Source organism: Synchiropus splendidus, chromosome 1 (genome assembly GCF_027744825.2).
Source record: "Synchiropus splendidus isolate RoL2022-P1 chromosome 1, RoL_Sspl_1.0, whole genome shotgun sequence".
Classification (NCBI taxonomy): Eukaryota; Metazoa; Chordata; class Actinopteri; order Syngnathiformes; family Callionymidae; genus Synchiropus; species Synchiropus splendidus.
This window is the reverse complement of record NC_071334.1, coordinates 33,565,961-33,586,759: the sequence shown is the minus strand read 5'-3', so window position 1 is coordinate 33,586,759 and position 20,799 is coordinate 33,565,961. Positions and strand designations below refer to the sequence as shown.

At 44.4% G+C, this 20,799-nt stretch overlaps 2 protein-coding genes across 5 annotated transcripts; both read left to right on the top strand.

Moving 5' to 3' along the window:
* Nucleotides 1–140: 140 nt before the first annotated feature.
* On the top strand, nucleotides 141–12,304 carry palm1a (paralemmin 1a). 3 transcript variants are annotated; one of them, XM_053876184.1, is made up of 11 exons: nucleotides 141–345; nucleotides 446–588; nucleotides 4,639–4,684; nucleotides 6,122–6,202; nucleotides 7,198–7,325; nucleotides 7,552–7,618; nucleotides 7,861–7,882; nucleotides 7,955–8,023; nucleotides 8,396–8,467; nucleotides 9,481–9,612; nucleotides 9,725–12,304. In XM_053876184.1, the coding sequence occupies exons 2-11, from the start codon at nucleotides 551–553 to the stop codon at nucleotides 10,282–10,284; spliced, it is 1,215 nt and encodes a 404-aa protein (XP_053732159.1). In that variant the 5' UTR covers nucleotides 141–345; nucleotides 446–550; the 3' UTR covers nucleotides 10,285–12,304. The 3 variants fall into 3 exon arrangements, with proteins under 3 accessions (XP_053732159.1, XP_053732168.1, XP_053732177.1); XM_053876193.1 differs by lacking the exon at nucleotides 9,481–9,612; XM_053876202.1 differs by lacking the exons at nucleotides 8,396–8,467; nucleotides 9,481–9,612 and having other exon boundaries at nucleotides 9,725–12,303.
* A 1,779-nt stretch (nucleotides 12,305–14,083) lies between these two features.
* On the top strand, nucleotides 14,084–20,799 carry misp (mitotic spindle positioning). Of its 2 annotated transcripts, XM_053884150.1 has the most exons (6): nucleotides 14,084–14,102; nucleotides 14,578–14,718; nucleotides 16,900–18,721; nucleotides 19,740–19,963; nucleotides 20,067–20,105; nucleotides 20,502–20,799. In XM_053884150.1, exons 2-6 carry the CDS (start codon nucleotides 14,659–14,661, stop codon nucleotides 20,589–20,591), a joined length of 2,235 nt encoding a protein of 744 aa, XP_053740125.1. In that variant the 5' UTR covers nucleotides 14,084–14,102; nucleotides 14,578–14,658; the 3' UTR covers nucleotides 20,592–20,799. The 2 variants fall into 2 exon arrangements, with proteins under 2 accessions (XP_053740125.1, XP_053740133.1); XM_053884158.1 differs by lacking the exons at nucleotides 14,084–14,102; nucleotides 14,578–14,718 and adding an exon at nucleotides 15,412–15,466.

Here is a 20,799-nt window from a genome sequence, read left to right as displayed (position 1 = left end):
TGGATTTTCAGACTGTTCTTGTGTCATTGTCTTTAAACACAGTGAACTCTAAAAGGGCACCGTTTCCTGCCCACGTGATAAACGTCTAATTTTTCTGAAGATGCAATTCTACTGCGGATTGATCGGTGTCGTTGCTGCGAAGTAACTTGATCTCTGAAGTTTTCATTCATCAATTCGTTGCTAACGTAATGAAAAAAAAGTGTAACCGTGGGTTTTGGGCTTGTTTTGTGATGAAAACATTTCTTCACTTATATTCAACGAGTATGTATCTTCGTGTCAACACAAGATGGCGGCATCTAGTCTTGTTCAACATGCGAAACCGGTACCAACGAGAAAGATGGAAAGGTTTGTGCTTAAGTTTTGTTCTTCTAGTCCCTCATTTTGATTGGTTTCTAGCTGCTACTTTCAGACGTTAAGAGGTTTCGCATGTATAATTCCAAAACAGCCAGACTGGTCCTGATGCAGCGGCTTTTATTGTGAAGCCCTGATCTGCTCGGGTCTCCTCCATTGCTCCCCCGGTGGGCGTGTCTCCGGTCCGGACCGGGATCAGATGATCGGAGTGGAGCGGACTGATCTGTCAGAGATGGAGTAAGTGCTTTCTTAAATACTCCCTTCTGCCATTCTTTGTTGGTTTCCTTCTATGCGACAGCTGCCAGTGATATCCGCCGCTGCTGTGTCGTCACGGTGCCGCATCTCCGCGCCGGAACGCTGAGTCAGGCGCTTTTGTTGCGTTGAAACTGCACAAAAATCACCGCAAGCCTGCAGGACAAATTGATTGGGAGGGTGAATTGATGTTCTCGATGTGTGTTCGACCAACTCTGCGCTCTATTTTCAGTGTCAGAACCCATCTATGGGCTTCTTTTCTAATTGGATATCGATCAGTTTTGCAGCCACGAGGGTCCTGATTTACTATCGATACTGTTAAGTACATTTCCCATTACGTTTCAGGGTAAAAGCCCTCATTCTGCTCCGTCATTGCTTCTGCTCTAACCTGACAATCGCCACCACAATGATTTAAAAACGTTTCATTTTGTTTCTCTTGACTGAACTTGTAGTGATAATCGTCAGTCTGAGAGTTATTTAAAACATATGCATCCTGTCAAACACTCGGTTCAAGTTCTTTATAAACAGAGAACCGCTGTATAGATACTTGTTTATTATTTACTTGAAGTCCCTTTTAGCTTTTCCCTCATCTAACATAATTTTAAACAATATATGGACCCATTTTTCTTTTAAACTTTTATTGTGAAAACCATTCTGCTGTGTGGTCTTTGCCTGAGTGCAACCATGTGTGTTTTCTGAACATTAGGCAGGTTCGCCACGGTGTGACAACCACCTGCCTGACACTCTGGAGCCTCAAAAGGCGTGGCTCTAATGTGTGTGTGTGGATGCAGCCTGCAGTGGTCAGTACTCGGTGAGAGAAAGCTTCCGACAGGGTCAGAAATGGCAGGAGAGCTAAGTCAAACTAATAGAGAGGCTTCAGGAAATAAAATCCTTTCAGTACGTCCCAAATGAATATGTGCCGTCTCTGTGACAAAAACTAGCATCCACAGTTTTAAGCCCGTTCAACCACACCGAAACCTAAAGCTGGCGCTGGTGATGAGTTGTGCATCGGCGGCAAAGCAAATCAGGCCTTACTCCTCGAAAGACACTTGCTGCTCGTATCCATCTAGTCCCATTTATATTTATTTACGTTGCTATTAATATTTTTCTGAAGGAAAAATGCTCGTATTCATTTAAAAATGAAACCAAATGTAAAGTTAAAATCTATCTAGCCATCTAATCTAATCTAAATATCACTTGGAAAAACAAAGATCATGACATATTGGTGACATTTTCAGCAACTTGTCATCTTCAGAGACGTCTCACACATGATGTCAAGGCAAGGCAACACCCAGTTGCGCTGAGGTCGGCCATCTTGGTCTGACCTGTAAACAAATGGAATTTCATCCTAAAAATGTCTCATCAATTCATTACAATATGTTTTAAACTCACAGGTCGCAACGTTAAGGGAAATGTATTTCACATAATGAAGTATCTGAGGCGCCCCAAGATGGCGTTGCCCTTGATGTACGATTCAAAGGCTGCAGCAGCGTCTTTGTGTGAATCTCTGTGCTGCGATTTTACGATCCCCTCTGCTTTGTTCCGATGATGAGGGCCAGGTGGAATAATGAGGCGGACGTCTTTTTTTCTCATCAGTTAAACAAGCTGCCTCCACTGCTGGAGCCACAGTGGCAAAGTGACCTACAGCAGTTGTCCACTGAAACTCTCAGCACGGACAGGGCTTTTTGAAGATGATGTTGATGAGTCAGTGAGCACAGACACACACACCCTCACGGTGCTCTTCAATGAACATCTGATTTGAAGCAGAGTTTGCGGTTGCGCAGGGCTTCCGACAAACTTCCTGTGCCTGAAATGTTCCTGCAGAGTCTCCGGCAGACTGAGCTGGTGGGCTCAGCCCCGCAGGCTTCCCCCTCAGATTCCCTGCCGTTGACAGTGGTCTCCATGGGGATGGACAGCAGCTTTGTCCAGGATCCTTTGAGTTCAGCTCGAACACAAAACCAGGAAAGTGCAAGCTCAGCTAAGCTTTGAACACAACAGCAGCCAGCACCCTGTACTGGACCTGGTCCTGGGGAACAAGAACCAGCGCTGCAGTTTGAGAATCAACATGAAGTAATAATCCAGTCCATTTAGCTAAGTGAAGTTATCGCGGCGTATTTCATCTTCAGCGAGCGGCACAGCCAAACTGAACGTATCGCAGAGGAAAATGTTTTGTTGTGTCGCATGAATGTGGCCATGGATATTCAACCACACAGCGGCTTTTCAGCCTCTGCACAACAGTTCTGAGCCAACCGCTAAAGGCGAGCGCTCATGTGACGCTGGACAGAGGAGTCTGCTGAATAGCTCTGTGATGCTGCGGCCCAATCATGTCCGACATTTCAATCATGCCGAAAATTCAAGTCTGCTCAGCTGATACTAGCTGTCCGAAACCACGTTCTGATCCTGTCAGTCAAGGTGGCAGGCTCAAGTGTGAGATGTCAATCCAACACCATAGATGGAACACCAACTCAATCAGTTGGATGTCTGCTCTGATATCTGATAGCAAAATAACTTATTAATAACCAATAACCAATTTCAATTACCATTTCAGGAACAAGACTCAGATTAGAGATGCTATTACTAACATTATTTTATTAATTTTTCTTACATTACAGTGTCCTCTGGATGTGCGACATTCCTCCACTTTAAATATGATGCCATTTCCAAATCTTGCTCCATCTGTGGTGGCCACAGATGTTTTTCTCTACCCGCTGGTTATTGCGATGGACTGAACATGAAGTACTGTCCTCATTTTCAGCTCACTCGATGGCATTCTCTGTTCTAAAATCATTGGTTTTGTACAACCATTTCAATGACACCTCACATAAGAGAGTGCCACCTACTGTGCTCTGAAGATAAGGTCACAGTTTCATGAAGCCTCATCTGTCCAGGAGTAGCCCACAGCTGGTCATTAAACAGGTCACTGACCTGAGGATGACGGATCACGGAGTGAAATCGTATACAAGTAACATCCGACTTACGACCTGCTCGACCTACGTCCACCCGTACTTACGACCACGGCCAGCAGATGCTTATTTTTTTTTTAAATTCAATGTCTGGCACCGCAGCACGTAGCAGCCCGGCACCGCGTACGACAGTTACAGCAGCACAGTCTCCCAGCATCTCACTCTCACACAGCCATCTACCACTACAGTAGTACCTATAACCTTCGACTATTTTGCATGGCATTCCACTTACGTCCAATCCGACTTACGACCGGTTGGTCGGAACCGATCTCGGTCGTAAGTCGGATGTTACTTTTTGAAGGGTCAGACTACTGTGCGTGCATTTTGCCAGTGAATGCCAGAATACTGCTGCCACCTGCTGTCCCTTTGAACTCATTGCGATCAATATTGTTTTTCATGCTTAAAATATGTCAAATAATGTAGATTTAATGCTGACTAAGAAAATCACAGCTTTGTGAACTTCAGCACATTTGTGTTGTTATTACCTGAGTGGGTTCTTTAAACCTAGTCATTAGCATGTTGGCTCAAGTTTGCAACTTAAATGGTCATGAAGCTGTCACATCCACCCGCCTTGATCTAAGCAGTGTTGGGGACGACGTGCCTCTGCATGAAGTCATCATCACAGGACCCGCCCCTCTGCATGATGTCATCGACACCACCTTCCCAAGGAGGCGCACTATCTTCTCTCCATCATGCAGATGTGGATGTGCTCCCATCAGTTGAGCCGCCAGTTACAAGAACAGATGCAGACATGCCCTTCCTGCTGACTAACCAGCATCTGCAGGGTGATAGTCGAATGTTTCAGGATGTGCAAACTCCAGATTTGAAATCACATTCAATCGTCTCGTCTCCTGCGGTATATCTTTCTCTGGGCTGAAACATGAAACCTGATGTTGCAGCCCTGAAGCCAAACCCGCCGCCCACTCCGATGACCTCATGGTCCAGGTGATGCCGCCTAGTGGCAGACAGGAGAACTCTGACTGGGCGACTGACCACACCTGCTGTGCTTTAAAGTTACAAACGCTGGAATGTGCTTTGGAAGATTTTAATAGAGAATGTTTTTGTCTATCAGGACGAGTGAATCTGCCGGACAGCAGGACCGACTGCAGCTGATCGCAGTGAGTGTCCCCCTATACGCACGCGCACCCACACACACATTCCCTGCACACATGATGCCGTACATGTATCTAATGTTCTGCAGTGATAAATCGCAGCAGCCTGCCCTCCAGAGACCGACTAATGCACTCATCGATCCACTTGTGCTGCTAACATTGTGAGGTCACGCATTAACATGATAAAGACCCTCCTCTCTTTACTTGAGTAATGCACCAGTCCATAAACAAGATGATTAAAAACCTACTCAGTTTAACCCATTTTTTATTTTGTTGACTTGCGTCCATTTTTTGCTTTCTTTCTATGTCTGTACATTTGTTTTGACAATGTCTTCACCAAGCTCCACTGTGGTGTCCTACTTTCCAGTTTTTATTTCTTGGTCCACCACACATTCACCGTGCACAGTTCAATATGTTGCTTTGCAGTTGGCTTCATGAGACAAGGAACAGATGAATGGATTTTGGATATGGAATCTGTAGGCTCCCCAATCCTCCGCTGCTCATGCCTTCATTGTAATTCGCAGCTTTCCTGCTCGATTTGTGCAGCGAGTTCATGAATGCTACCGCCACCAACTGTCCCATGGAGTGCACTTGAATTTGACTATTAATTAAATTCATCATCAAAAATCCCCTCCCCAACTATGTCCAAATGAAAGTGTTTCCTTCATATTTTTGTTGTTAAAAATCATTCTGTATTAAATATAGAAATATATGTTGACATTGTTGGTATTATTCTGTTTTTTCATATGAAGGCTTTCACTGCTTGGCTATTTCTAGATATCATTCTGCTGTTTCCTTGTTTGGCTTTTTTAGTTCAACATATATTTCTAAAATAGAAAGTGGATTATTTTCCAATTACCTTTGCCATTTATGTCTCAGTATTTATTAAATAAAGTCACATGACTTCATCTTATTGTGCCAAACAATGTTGTTGATGTTATAGAATGTTTTTTTCCCTACTCCAAATATATTCATACTTGTAAACATCCAGACAATATCCTTATTTATCCCGACACCCGGGGGTCTTTAAACATCCTCTTCTATAAATGTCCTCAACATGTTGGCTGAAACACAGCGCAGAGTTACAGTAATAACAACTATATGTCTCACACTTTTGTTTGACACTTGCCATGTTTGCTAAATGTGTCATGTAATCAGCAGAAGGAATATCATTTTATTATTTCTTGTATCTCTCACTGAGTTTCTTCTTTTTTTCTGCTGCATCAAGCATGAAACACAAAACATATCTTCATAATTTTTTCTGAAATCCAAGTTTTATCTTTCAAGAGCTGTTCCAAGTCTCTCTTCAGCTTCCGGATGCATTTTCTCGTCTCTTCTGTGCCACAAAAATTGAATATTGATCTTGTTCGGTGCATTTCACCATTAGTAAGTTTATTCGTGTCAAGCAGGATTTTGTCATTAAACCCGTTGTTGTGATGCCAGGAGAAGAGGAAGTGGCAGACAGAGATCGAGAACAAAAGGCGACAGCTGGAGGACGACAGACGAGCCCTTCAGCATCTCAAGGTAAGAAGGAACTGTTACATTTTCAAGACTACACCTGCGCTTAATCTCCTCCTTCAGTTTGTGATGTAAAGTTTGTTTCATACGCTGCTGTTCCTCCTCTATTCGGAGCGCAGATTCTCTAGCTCCGCACGTGTGGCCCCTTGATGTCCAGAGGTGATACGCTGCGGCTGTATGTCGTGCTGCATGTGAGCAGCTGCAGATTATAAATATCTGCTGGTTTTAAAGGAGGAACGTCAGAAATGTTGCGACTCACAGCTGCTGCCTCAAAGTCAACACAAGTATTTTTAACAGACGGATCACGTGACACATTCAGAGAAAGTTTGTCCTCGAATGGAGACTGGCGGGAAAGTGAGTCCAACGGCAGGTGAATGTTCCTCAGTCAACAGCGTTTTCCCCAAAGGCCTCAAGTGCCCCCTCAACACCACATAGAGGACCCTGCGAGCTACGAGCCCGCAATTTTTCTTACTGGTTGCTGGACCATTCAGCACTGTGGATAGTCAACACAGTGCATGTTGTGGCTAATATTGAGCCCCAAAAATACAAAACATCTATCAGCTGCAGAATACCACAGTGTACCTAACACATATTGATGAGGATATATAGTTGTTTCTCAGGAAAAGTTCCATCTTGTTCATTTCCTTCTATCCATGTTGTTTATCATAAAGCTTCCCGAACCTGTGCGTACAAAACAAAAGCAAATATATGTGACCCACAAACTATTATTATTATTGTGTTATTATTGTGTCCTCAACTGAGCTAGTGGAATCACAATATATATGTGCCAACCACAGCGTGGAAGCTACGTGTGTGAGCAAGTATCTATACTGTGACTCACCAACAAGGATGTGCAACTCCTTAACTATTGACAAACTAGCGTGGTCCACAAAGAAGCATGGGCCTAACTCAATGTGGCCCACAAACAGATGTTTGTGCCAAACGTCAGTACATTTACATGTACATTTAGTGTTAAGACTGGCACTGTTTGTCATACTTAGTCGAAGGCCCTGAGGGAACGTTGGCTGCTGGATGGAGCGCCATCTGCTGGACCAGAGCAGGACGAGGTGAAGAGACAGCTGGAACAAGATGCAGCCAAGACCAAGTCTCTGGAGGACGCCATCGACAGGTGTGTTCCAGTTCAAACACAAGATCAAAAGCTAAATTTGTAAATATATCACTGTCAATGTGTTTAGTTAAAACACAAAACAGGTGAGTTTGTTCTTCAAGACAGTTATTACCGCTTGGTCAGCTGATCATTATGATACAGTTCAACTAGAGCAAGTCAAACCTGTGCACACACTGCAATGTGCCGGTTAATAAAGCTGTCATTCTTCATTATGTCCATGTTGCAGGCTGGAGAAAGAGCTGATGACTCTGGAGACGGGAGGTGTGACTGAGAGCGTCACAACTCACACACAGGTGAGTGGTCAAGCGTGCATTGTGGGGACCTCTCATTGCCATAATGCTCTCCCCAGCCTCTCAACCTAACCACCCAAAACGCATGGCTTACCTTAACCAGGACTCTGAACCAAACATATATAGCTATAAAGCTATAAACTTACATAGCTATATGAGGTAGACACACAGATGTAGCTTCTTCAGAACTGTGGTTGGATGTTCTCCCACCATTGTGTGTAACTGTTGGGCTCTGTTGTTCGCAGGTGTTGTCACCGTCTGTAAAAGGTACGTGAGATTGTCTGTGTCCATTTCTTCTCTGTGTTACTGTCCCATCGCTCACTCTCCTCCTCTGATCAGCCGTAGAGCTCAAAAGTCTCAGCCCGGGTCAGCAGGAGCGACCTATTCAGTCAGGTCAGGTAGTTGAAGGTGAGACTGGAGTCCTCAAGATGTAATCCGATTACTCTTGTCCAGTAGTAGGAATGTAGGATTATGTAAACAATTATCATCATAACAGTGCTATTAGCTATTTCAATGATGATTCTGAGACGGCAGAAAACTGGTGTTAGATGAACTGTGGTAATCGGATGACTCTTATTCAGTGATCTGATGCAAGTAAGCAGGGGCCACTTTACAAAACAAGGCATCAGCCAACTTAAGTAGTCCGATATTAATAATAGATTTGAAACAAGAAAAGCTCTGGCAGCAGGTGTTCTGATTGCTGTGTGGAGTCATGTGATCTGCTGGCCTTCAGTCTTTACTCTTCTCTCTCTCTGTGCCTGTGTCCTTCCTCCTCTCGAGTTATTGAAGAGGTCAAGGTTCATAAAAGACCCCAATTGACCCAAATGACAGAAATGGAGGCGATGAAGAAAGGTGAGTACGGGAGGAGGAGTCATGTGACGAGCCACACCGTGACATCATTGACATGACTGATGAGCTTCAGCGTAGTCGGAGCTAAACTGGCTGGAACTGTTCTTTTTCTAGAGTACTGAACATGACGGATGGATGCGTTCTCTGTTTTCTAACATCTGTTTGTTTGTCTGTCCCGTCTGAGTGAGTGTGTCCTCAACGTCACCGACTGATGTCTCACAATCACATGACTTACTAGCCACATTAACACCTCAGTCTATCGTGTAGTTGGAGAAGAAGTTTGTTTTGGTGACTCAAGATGTGTGCGATTCACTGATTCCCAGACTTGGAGCACATAATTTCTAACGTTAGTCACAGAATCTGTCTCAAATATGTGGAATTAGTGAGCCAGACCCTCTGACCTGTCAAAACATTCAGGTCACACAACATGTTGGACTGTTCCAACATGTCCATCATGGAATCCAGTGGGATTCAAGAGTCATTTCCTCTATGTGATTGAGCCAGAGACTTAACTAACTTCTCTTCCTGTTTGGCTACACGACTCGAAGAGAAATGCTTTGGTCGCTGTGGCTCTGCTAGTCTTTGATTCATTCTCACTTCCTGTCCAACAAGTATTGATGTGTGAGATTCATTGACTACATGAATCATAAGTGAGTCATTGAAACCTTAGGTGAGAGTGACTCATCCATGTGTGTATGACTCAACAATTTTTTGAGTCCAAATGACTTCCTTTGGAACCAATATATGGGCCAAAGATTCAGCGAGGCCATACATGAGCGATTGGGTTTTCTAATTTGCTTTGTTGGCAGCAGGGAACCCTCTAGTGGACGCACAATGTCACCACATATCTAAAACTACAGTACCACTGTAACTGTCAGTTTGAGTCTGAAGTAGGTGCATTCATCTTGTTAGTTTAGTGAGTTGCACATCTCTGCACTAAGCCTAAATGTAGTGTTGTGTGCGTGTGTACGTGTGTGTTGGCCCTCTGTGACGTCTGACCCTCCCCATCCTCCCAGCCATGTACTCGGTGGAGATTAAAGTAGAGCGGGACAATGTGACGGGCGAAACCAGAGTTCTGTCCTCTCACACCAAACTTCCCGTTGACTTCTCCCATCAAGGGGTCAAAGTTTACGAAGATGAGCGCAAAGGTGATGTCACCACGATGGGTGTAGTTGAACTTGGAGGTGGAAGGATGATGTAGAGTGGAGCCCCAGCTAAGGTCTGTTGTTACACGGTCCTAATCTGAGTTCTGCCTTTCAGTGGTCCACGAGATGAATGGCGAGGATGGCGTCCACCTGCTGAGCTCCACCGAGGTGGAGGAGCTTATCAACAAGGCGGACGAGGCTTCTGTCAAGTCTCAGACCGTCACTACGATCACGACCATCCATACCACACAAGTCCAACAGGAGAGCGGAACAGAGGCACCGCAGGTCACCACAGAGATCACCGGGCTGGAGGCCAAACCCGAAAGCCAATCTGATACAACAGAAGCCACTACAGAGAACCCCGTGACCATGGTGTTCATGGGCTACCAGAATGTTGAAGATGAGGATGAGACCAAGAAGGTTCTGGGCTTGCAGGGGACGGTGAAGGCCGAGCTGGTTCTCATCGAGGACTCTGACGGGAAAACCTCACCAGGATCAGCTAAAGACCCTGCAGAGAGTCCGACGGCCGTGCCACCGATGGCTGTTCCTCAGTCGGGTGCCCCCCCTGCTCCCACTCCCGAGGCGAAGGCGGCAACTAACGGCGACACAGCTGGTGAGACGCCGGCGGCGACAAAGAAGGAGAAGCAGCCATGTAAGTGCTGCAGCATCATGTAAACCCGAGACAAACGATAGAAACACTCGAGGACAACCATCACAGGATTTCCACCCACTACCCGCAGCCCCTCCTCCAGCCACATCGCTTCCTGTCCATCCGTCTTTATAAACCTTTCCTTTCTGTCCTTCATGTTTCCCGCTGTGTTGTGATGGGACCCTCGCGATCCGATGCCGACCTTTGAACCCGGACTAAATTTGAAGCTGTAATGTTTTTAGTGAGTTTCTGTTTTTTAAAACGCTGAATAAAAAAAGCCGTCAGGTCAGCCGTGAACACGTCTACACCTCTCACTGCCGCTCCCGAAATCTGCCTCTGTCCTGTCACGTGACCTCGCCACTGTGTTGCTTGACATTGAACATCACTGCATCTGTTTTTGCTTCATGAAACTGTGCTTCATGACCATCAGCTGACTCATTCACGCCCACAGTTGTCATCCCCGAACACCTAGATGAACAGCTTGTCAATTCATCCCATAATCGTCGTGGAAATATGGCCAGCCGCACAACTGGGGAGACAGAAATCCCTGTAGGTGAAAGGGATTTTATAGAAGAGTCCGTCTGTTTTGTTGAAGTGAATTGCTATGGTCTGCATCGGCAGCATCAGAAAATCCTTGAGCCATTATGAGTGGAGACTCCTAATGGGCACTTAAATTGAAGCTGCCACACCCACAAGTTCCCCCAACACTGGGTCCCCAGGCCACCTCTGCAGAGCTGGATTGTATGGTGAGAGATTTTGATAGTCAACGGCACCGGGGCAACTTTCCAAAAGGGATCACTGAAAGGTTTCCACACTTTGGAGTGCCAGTGGTATGTTCCTGACATCTGCTGCTGATGGAGGAACTTGCTCCAGGGCTCAAGCCTCAGGAATTACCCCTCTGTGACGGCATCTGTGAGCTGAGAATATGCAGGTCTGAACCAGAGCTTGGATCTGCACTGTGTTGTGTACCAGGATCCAGAGGGTCTGGGTGACTTACAGGAGGCTCTGAGAAGATGGGGTTGGGGAGAACCAAGTGACGTTGAGTCAAGTCTTCCATCACATCCGAAACCTCATTCACCTCTTGCTGATCTGAGGTCTTCCTAAGTCAACTGGGAGACATCCACTCTCCAGCAAATCCTGGGTTTTTGAGGTGGAACACCTCACATGGGTCACAGCCAAGAGTCATGCTGACAAGCATGAGCTCAATAGGCATCTCTTGCTGTGGAGGCTGTGCTTGCGGTCACGCCTGAGCGATTGCGTGTTATTGCCTTTTATATATGTTGATGACCACTAGAGGCCCCCGTAGAGGTTAATAAACCAGGCGCCAGTGTTAGTGGGAGTAGACTACATGATGCATCATGCAGACAGAATCAGAACCACTAAAAGTCTCCACTAAAAGGGTTCACAAGAAGGCACTACTTTTAACGGCCAAAGTGAGAGTTTCCTTATCTTCCAAAAAATATGATAAATTGGTGCACCTCAGGGCTCTGTTTCAAATCCTGCAAAGTTTCATCCTGTTTTATTTTTAACCCATTTTGGCTGGCTGAAACACTCACAACTTGAAGCCTTGTGACCACGACCCCGCAGGTTGACATGCTTCATGTCTCCAACAGACTTGACCTTGAGCCGCCGGTGACCTCCAGTCTGCTTTCAAGAGTCGCGATTGTGGAAGGGAGTCGTCTGAACTGAATTGTCAGAGGACGATTTAGAATGTTCAGCCTGGTCATGAAGCACCGTCCTTGTTTCGTTTACCGTGTACTGCTAAAGCCACGCTAACGTGCCAACCTAAGTTAAGCTACGTCTGTCCACTAACCAAGTGCCTGCAGGTTTTGTGTATCAAGCTTCGACCTGTACGAAGCCTTTTTACTGAGCAACTGTGCTAACTTCTAAACTAGCCGTTGTTTTGTGGTTACAGCCAAAGTCATCTTTGTTCAAGCTGTCAATGTCTTGTCCTCAGCGTTGCTACGCAAAGCCAGCTAGGTGATGAAGGAAGGTCTGTCAAATAAAGCCGTGTGAAATGAAAACAGAGTTATGGGTTTTGCCAGTCGCACTTAGCCAAAGAGAAAGAGAATGCTATCATATTTAAACCAATAAATAAAAAAATATTAACAATTGTCTTAGATGTTTATCCTACATGACACTAATTTGTATATTGACTTCAATATTTTCTATTTATATATAACAATTTCTATCATATCCTTATAAATGTTTTCCACTGCATGTATATTGAATTCACATTTGGTTTGGCATATATTTTTATTCTCTCATAGAGTTCTGAACTCTGAATGCTTAAGGTTTGTTACAATTATATGAAATATCTTTTGAGGTGCATGAATACCTCATTTTATTTTTGTCAATATTTTGAATCAAATCAAACATTCCCTATTTTTAATGTATTGTTTTTCTCTTTTTCCTCTGTTGTTTCCTTTGCTGTCTTGTTCCTCTTAATAATATTTTTTTCTGTGAAATATATATATTTAAAATTATAATGTAATTCAAATAATTAATAATAATAATTCGTCATCAACAAGTCTCTATTTATGATCATGACTTATATATTGTTTTATTGTACAGTTTCGTAAATCATAATTTGATATCTCATACTATTTTACAGTTTATAATAATGATCCACCTTTTATTCCTATAAATATCAAGAGGTTAACGCTTTACTGTTTTCAAACCACGAAATCGCGCCTTTTTCTTTCACATCTGACTATTTATTTGGTGTTTTTACCTACCAAGGTCTGAACTTTCTCACCCTCTCGTCGCTCTTCAACATATTGCGACGCCTTTAATGGCGGTCTGGTGCCTTCCGGAGCCTCAGACGCTCCTGCTGTTTTATTTACACGTCTGCGTTCCAATTCAAACTCAGCTACGCGGATCTGCTGCTGTGTCGCCACCTGTAGGGGAGAACTGGGATTTCTTATCACTTATTGACATGTTATTATTACACGTATACAACTATGCAGGATAATATAAATGGGGCTGATCATGTGACGTATCGACCACAGGGGCGGACTGTGCAACCATAGTGGAGGGAATCAACCGGTTTAACAACCAAAGGAACCCCTGGTTACTTTAGCAATAATATATGAATGAAGAAAGATGAAGAAAGAATCACCACTCCTTAGACAGAGCTCACAGAAGAAAGTGTGGATGGACCTCCTGATGCAGGGACAGCTACAACATTTCTACTCTGAGTCTCTGACAGATGACGGAGCTCTAGTTCTTGACAGAAACTATCCTTGTAAGGACCTTGTGATGATTTTGTGGGGGTTGGATCCCGCGAGGTTTAGCCTCTATTTGAGGATGAAGGCTTCAAAATAAGTGGGTCATTACAATTAGGTTTAAGTTCGGTTCAGACTCCTGCTTAAGGTTAACCGTTTGTTTTGGATAGTGAGGTTTAAGGTGAAATGCTGGGGAAGGCATTATGACAGTGAGAAACTGCACCATGTCCCCACAAGGATAGAAAGACAACGATGTGTGTGTGTGTGTGGGGCTGGTCATTGTGTTTGTTTTGTGTCGGTCAGCAGCATTCCTTCTAAAATTTCTCTTCTCAGCAATACACACACTCTCCTCTCTCTCTCTCTCTCTCTCACCACAGACGCACACACACACTCTATCTAAGGTTGGTTGCTATAGCGATGACCTCATCAACATGATATTATCTTTTATCATGTACAGCCAAATCTACGTTTTTTTTTTTATTTTCAAAGTGAATGAAATGGTGACAAATATCCTGACTGAGACATTTTAATGACTTGTAGCCCTCACTCGTAGTCCTCACACGCACACAAACGCACACACACTCACTGTTTGTCGTGCATCACGGTGCAGCAGCAGGGTGAGTAGAAATGTTGTATTTCTCTTTTAAACTATGTGATTTTAATGTTGAGGTTAAATAAGATGAGACAAACAGTGTACTGAAATATGGTTTGATATTCTATAAATAAATATAGGATAGGATGTATCAATCATTTTAAAACAAAATTCAAATGGATTGTTGGACTTATTGTTCTTTTCACGTTAAAAAAATGTATTTTCTACAGCCTTATTTTTTCTTTAAATCTCAGCTCAAAATCATTATTTTACCGCGTTTCAAACAAGGGCACTTTTGATTTCAAAATAAAATCCTATCCAAATCAAATGAAGTAAAACAGTCACAGACAAGCACCCAATAATCTTAATAACGGAAGTGCAGCATAAACACTTTGCTTGGGACATTTCATGCTTTTCAGTTCTTCAGCCACCGGTTCTGACATTTTGGGTGATATCAATAAGAACCTTTTCTTCTACGTGAAAAAAAAATGTTTTCACAGGTGAGAGGCTCCTCTCTGCTGGCGACGTGACGTCATCCCCACCCTCCTAACACAACGTCCTCCGAAGAGACTCACGCCAGAATGTTCCGGTACACCACGCCCTGGCAGGTTCTGTGTCACAGTCTGGACCCGAACTTCGGGGTGAGTCACTGATTGTAGTTAACAGGAGCCACCTGCAGGTGGCGGCAGATCACAGGTCCACAGAGTAATAGTTGTAGTACAGGCACATTTTTGGTTCCTGTTCCGGTGACTTCTTGATCAAGTCATTTTATGCGGATTTTTGAATCACGTCACATCACAACAGCTTTGTGTTTATCATTTAAGTTGTACATGTTCCTTTCTATCAAGCAACATTCACGTAATTTACTTTTTGCTTTTTTCGTTTCTGCTATTTTATGGTCTCTCATTGCACAGCTACTGCCCCAGCGACCTGTCCTCGGATGAGTGTAAGAACATAAAGTGTGGGTACAAATAAGTGTAAAGGTAACATTTTTACACACTTCCTTCAAAGATACATACAAATCAGATTTCAAAAGGTCAAAGTGACGAACGGAATCCAGTCAAAGACATTATATAACCACTTTTATTGTTTTTTTTCCAAGTCAGCGGGCCAATTATAATCGTATGATCTTTCATGAGAGTTATAAAATAATATCGATTTCAAAGGTGCATCGGATTTAACAGGCGGGGCTTAGTCAGGTGGGCGGGGCCATCGTCTGCAGCACGCGGTGAACTTCAGTCATTTTATTCAGTTTGCTGCTGAAACTTTGACAGGTGAGTCACGCCGAAGTTTTTCATATTTTGGAACTATATAGCGTATATATGTATTTGATCACAGTGAGCTGTTTGTGTGCCATGGTTTAACCTTGGAGGTCGTTTGAAAATGCAGGTGCGTTAATTGTAGTCTACCGCTCCATTAGCGTCTTCTGCTGCTCTTGTGTTGTTTCGAGCTTCTCATGTTTAGTTGTGACTGTATGTGGTTTTGTCCTGACATTGACATGTGTGGGTGAAAAGAGCGGTAACTCAAGAGTTTTATCAGCGGACCACAGCGTCCGACCGCCGGAGCGGCTGCTTATCTTTGACTGACAGCGTTAGCTCAGGGGTGCTGTTCATGCTAACGCAAATGCTAACTTATCGTTCTGCTTTTGAAGTATGAGATAGCCTTTATTTATATTTATTTATTAACCCAACACCATCATTGAATGTGTTTAACCATCACCCTATGTAATTATTCGCTAGATTTAGTGGAATCGTTTTATTTGAGTGAGATTTCTTTCAATTAGAATATCTAAATTTAACCATTCTGAGCTTTTTGGGCCCACAAAAGCGAAAACGATCAAATTTGTTTAATTTAGTTGCTGTTAGGCGTGATTTCATTTTGCTATCAAGCATGAAATCTTTTTTTCGTCAGGCCTGTTATGGAAAGACCTATTCATGTTCATCCCCTGATGTTATGCAACACGGTTCATTTAGCCTGTCCAGCTGATAACAGTATGGACGTATTAAATATGAACCCTTCTATCTAGAAGTGCTGATATGAACGTGTCTTGATGCCGTCCTGGTCACTTTTCTTTTCCAACATTGTGCCATGAATTCTCGTCTCGCTTTGTTTGGCCTAATTGTTTTTGTATTTTCTCAGCTGTTGGACGTGTGCACATCTTACATGGACCAGGAATTTAACAAAGAAATGTTTGCTGCCCACCGTTTTAAAAATATGCACATTGATGCACATTCAAAATTCTGCTCTAAACTGCGTTTTCTCTTGTCACCGTTTCCATGGTCACCAGCCTGTCTTAGCTACTGTTGCCATAGTAGCATATTATTTTCATTGTTGCTCCTGTGACCGCTTCTGTGCTGCCACCGCAGTTGCCAACCATCACTGATGTTGCTATAGCAACTCGGTGTTTATCTTTGTCGTAGAAGTATGTTATGTAACTCAACTCTTTTACATAGTTAGAAATAGAACCGCCAGTAAAATCCTGTTCTTGATCATAACAGGATCATAAAGTAAATTCAATTTGGTACAATGATTGCATGTTTTAGGATTTGATGACCCGGAATTTCATAACACAAATTTGAACTGGTACTTCACATAATGTAATTAAAAAACAAAGACTTGGTTAAAGTGTAAAGTAAGAATAGATGTTCACTTTACTGACGTTTGTCTCATGACATTGCAGGTATTAGCAGGTACAAATATATATCTATATATGATGTGTAACACCTCTTTCACGCCGTCGCTCTACCACCATATTATCGCTTATTATCGATGGAAGAACGAAGCACTCCTCTCATCATAGGTTCATTTGATTTCTCTTCCAGAGACTAAGGGGTGGCCCTCGTAATGTCTTGACCCTACAGAGCTTCCAAACTTTCCGCTCAACTCGACAGCTTCCTCCCCCTTGGCCTTGCCCTTCACTACCTCCTAACGGCATGGACTCCAGCCCACGGCGTTGGGTGATAAAACCGCTCTCACCCCAGCTGCAGCAGTCTGACCTACGGACCATCATCACCCCATCCCCGGACGCCAACGAGGTCTTCCACTTTGAGAGCGCTTCGTTCAATCGCAGCACCTCTTATGGCTCCGATGCTTCTGGCAATGTGGAGATCCAGAACCAGCATGCGATTGCGTTGCAGGATGGAGACAACACCAGCGATGAGTGGCCATCCATTAGTTCCAGCTCTTCCAGCAGCCGCTCTCCCTCTCAGTCTGGGTTCTACTCCTTTGTGGAAGACCCCACCAGTCCTGAGGCAGAGCTGAACGAGGCGTGGATGGTCTCGCCTCAGAGGCAGACTCAGCTTGCGATCTTAAAGGAGGATTATGCTTTCAAAGTACAAACCTACGCCACCAACAAAAAGCCTGAAAGTCTGTTTGCAGACGATAATGATGAGTCCAAGTACTCACTGGATCTGAAGAACAACACCCAGGCAGTGGGAGAGGAAGAGGAGAGGCGGCTGCGGATGGAAATCATCCGAAGTCAGGCGCCAAAGAAATCGTACACGGAGCAGAAGAGATTACTGGAGAAGTCAAATCTGTTCACGTCCACTGATAAACTAATAGATGGTTTCAGTTTAACCTTTAGTCCAGTTCGTGCCAAAACCCACCCTCCTCAGCCTGCAGAGCCGGGGGCGATCAACGAGGATCAGATCAACTTCAGCACAGCCCGACAACAGTTCCTCAGGCTGGAACAGGAGCGGTTAAAGGCGCTTACAACCCCTACGAGGTCCTCAGAGACATACCAGAAGGTCTCCTCACAGACAAGAATTGGTGCCAAATGGAGGGCAGAAACTGAGGGGGACGCGAGGAAAGATACCAGCTTCAAACTTGAAAACCAGCCAGAGGTGAGATGGTCCATGGGTCTACCTGAGAAGAGCACTAGCCTTGAAGATCTGGATTCTGGCCTGGAAGAGCTGTCTTTGGATGCTGCTGGGGGATACTACAGTGATGATGGAGTCTTCAGTGATAAATCTGAGACCCCCATCCAGAGGGAGATCAGGTTAGCTTTAGAGCGAGAGGAAAACCTGCGACTCTCCAGGGGCCTGAAACACAGCAGCAGCGTTGAGCTTGTTGAAATCAAAACCAACTGGTCTAAATCACCCCTCCCACCAAACAAGGTCAGAGACAAGAGCAGAGTCAGTTTTGTTTTTCAAAATGAGATCCAGAAGGAGAAACTTCGGAAGGAGTTTGACAGGAATCAACCTCAGCCACTTCGTCATATTGAACCAGACCAAGTCAATAAGACAGAAGAAAGAGAATCCGACGAGATCTTGTCCCCGTGTTGTCCACATCGGCATCCTGAGGACTCCATCATGTACACCCCTCATAGTCTCACGGCTTCCCCAGTAATTCGGAGGACACCACCGTTAAGCTCCTCTCTCACTGATTCTCTTACTTATCAGCGAGAGAATGCTGCTGCTCAGCTCTGGAGGGAAAGCCAGGAGACCTCTGGTCTGCAGTCCAGAGGATTAGGAGCTCCGGATTTCATCGAGAAGGAGATTGAGGAGTCGCTGAAAAGGGAGCAAGAGTTGAGGGAGCTGAGGGAGTCACGGGCTTCCAGGGAGGAGATCCTGTCATCTCCCACACCTCTGGTGGAACAAGCAAACAAGATAGCCGTCAGCCAGTTCTACCCAACGTCCAAGTCAGGTATGTTGATGTGCCAATGTACTTGCATACACATGCCTACACTCTGAGCAACCTGTATTCATGATGAGAGGTGTGGGACCTCATTGGCCCACTTTCTGGTTGACTTTGCAAATTTTACAAGCAACTACCATGGGTACCACCTACTACCATGCTTGTATAATAGTCATTGCAGATTTGCTCATGGCACAGTGACTGAGCGAAGTCTGACAGTGGGTGCTGCAGGTTGCCTCTGTGAGAGAATCAGTAACTACTGAACAAAGTAGTCAAAGTCCAGGAAGAGCCTAAGAGTCACAAACAGGATCTTCACTTCTGTGTAATCAGTAACGGAGGCTTCACATAAGTGGACAGTAAAGCTGTGGTCAGAGAGGTTCAGGTGAGGTGACATTCGGTTTCCATTTTTACAACCCACGACTCGTAAATTATATTTTTGCCCCAAGAGAAAACAGTTTTTTATGATCTTCTGTCAGTGTAAATACACACTAACCCCTCTAACCTTTGTCTTTTCTTAACCCTTAGTGGTGTCTTAACCTCCGCTGCTTGTTTTCCATCTGCTGCGTTTCAACTGTCTGCCACTTCTTTACCTTCCACAATGTCCGAAGGTTTCGCCACTTCTTGATACGTCTTAGCAGTCTGTCAGTCCAGACCATCTATCTTCAACTCATCTTTTTTGCTTCGCCTTGTGAAACTGTATCTGAGGAGCAGCGGGACAGTGGGGGAGGTGATGGCTAGATCAAGACCTAGGCCTGAGCTTTCCTGGAGATGAAGGTCTTGTCCTGGATGTGCCTTCATCAGGTGTTAATGCTAGTAGAGTTATTCCAGGAAGCAGTTCAGAGGAAAACAAAGAGTAGTGAGTTGGATCACGTTGCTCTTATTTTGAAACACTGCAGAATCTGAACTGGCACTTAGCTGTCAGTTTAGCTGTAAAACACTGAGGTGAGGGAAAGACATCAGAGTCAGTCAGATGGGATAACACTCACACAACTCAGAGGTCACAAACTGCTGTTTCGCTTCCTTGCAGTCACTTCAGATAAACCCAGTGGCTCCCCCTTTTGGTCCCCTCACCTCTCCCTCCGTCAGCCCTCCGTGTCCCTGGTCACCCCTCAGCCCTGGACCTCCAGCTCCTCCCTATCCCCCTCAACCACTCCGCTCCGCCCCTCCATCAGCCCCGTCAGAGGTCTGACTGAGACGCTGCTGCTGGACTACGAGGAGCGACGTCAGAGGATGAAGCTGGAAGAGGGTTCGGTGAGTAACAAGCACCAGGATTGGAGGACAGGTTGCTTTAGGGAGGAAAGTTGAGTGTCGTCATGTCGCGTGTGGCGCCTCACTTATCTGACTTCTCTCTCAGTACGCAGGAATTCAGCCTGTTGATGAAGTCAACAACCAGGTGAGCGCTCCTTGAACTCCAGTTTTTTAATTCGGGTCATCGTGAAGGCTCAGCTGTTCGTCTTAAATTTGAACTGTTCTCTTCATTAACATCTTTGGATGAAAGGTAATGATTCTACTTTTTCATGGGTAATTTGAGGTGAAACCAGAGCTTCAGAGCCATTTACTGCAAAGTTAAAAGGTCAAAACGAAAAAAAAAATAGAAATACAATTTCTGACAATTATAACAGCAAACCTGTTTCTTTGGAACTGCTTTATTTCTATTGAAATAATATATTATTAATATAAAATGCACCAGTTCATGCTTGAGTTGAGACAAAAAGGAAAGGTATGTGTGCCATTTGTTTGGATTCCAAAATCGAAGTTTAGATTCAAACAAGAGTCTTGCTGTTGTCAGGTGGTGGAGTCCACTCGAGTCATCAGGCACAAAAATGCTCGTGCGCTGCGCTGGGAGGCCGGCATGTTCGCCAACCAGGACACCCAGTGAGACCGAAGAGTGGAAGATTTCAATGGTTTCTGATGATCTTGCTTGGTGGTCAAGTGACAACCCCTTGTCCAAATCAGCTGCATTCGTGCAGATACAAACTAAATCAAAGCAGAAATGTCATAAAAAGTATGGTTGTTTTCAGTTTTACTTTGAATGAAGTTTGTGATGTGTATTATTTTAAGAAGATGACTGATTACGAATAAAATTA

Coding starts and splice junctions, on each gene's coding strand:
- palm1a (XM_053876184.1), top strand. CDS start 551: ATGATCGGAGTGGAGCGGACTGATCTGTCAGAGATGGA. Junction 4,685..6,121: donor ACCGACTGCAGCTGATCGCA/GTGAGTGTCCCC, acceptor TTGTGATGCCAG/GAGAAGAGGAAGTGGCAGAC. Junction 6,203..7,197: donor GAGCCCTTCAGCATCTCAAG/GTAAGAAGGAAC, acceptor TGTCATACTTAG/TCGAAGGCCCTGAGGGAACG.
- misp (XM_053884150.1), top strand. CDS start 14,659: ATGTTCCGGTACACCACGCCCTGGCAGGTTCTGTGTCACAGTCTGGAC. Junction 19,964..20,066: donor TGAAGCTGGAAGAGGGTTCG/GTGAGTAACAAG, acceptor CTTCTCTCTCAG/TACGCAGGAATTCAGCCTGT. Junction 20,106..20,501: donor TTGATGAAGTCAACAACCAG/GTGAGCGCTCCT, acceptor TGCTGTTGTCAG/GTGGTGGAGTCCACTCGAGT.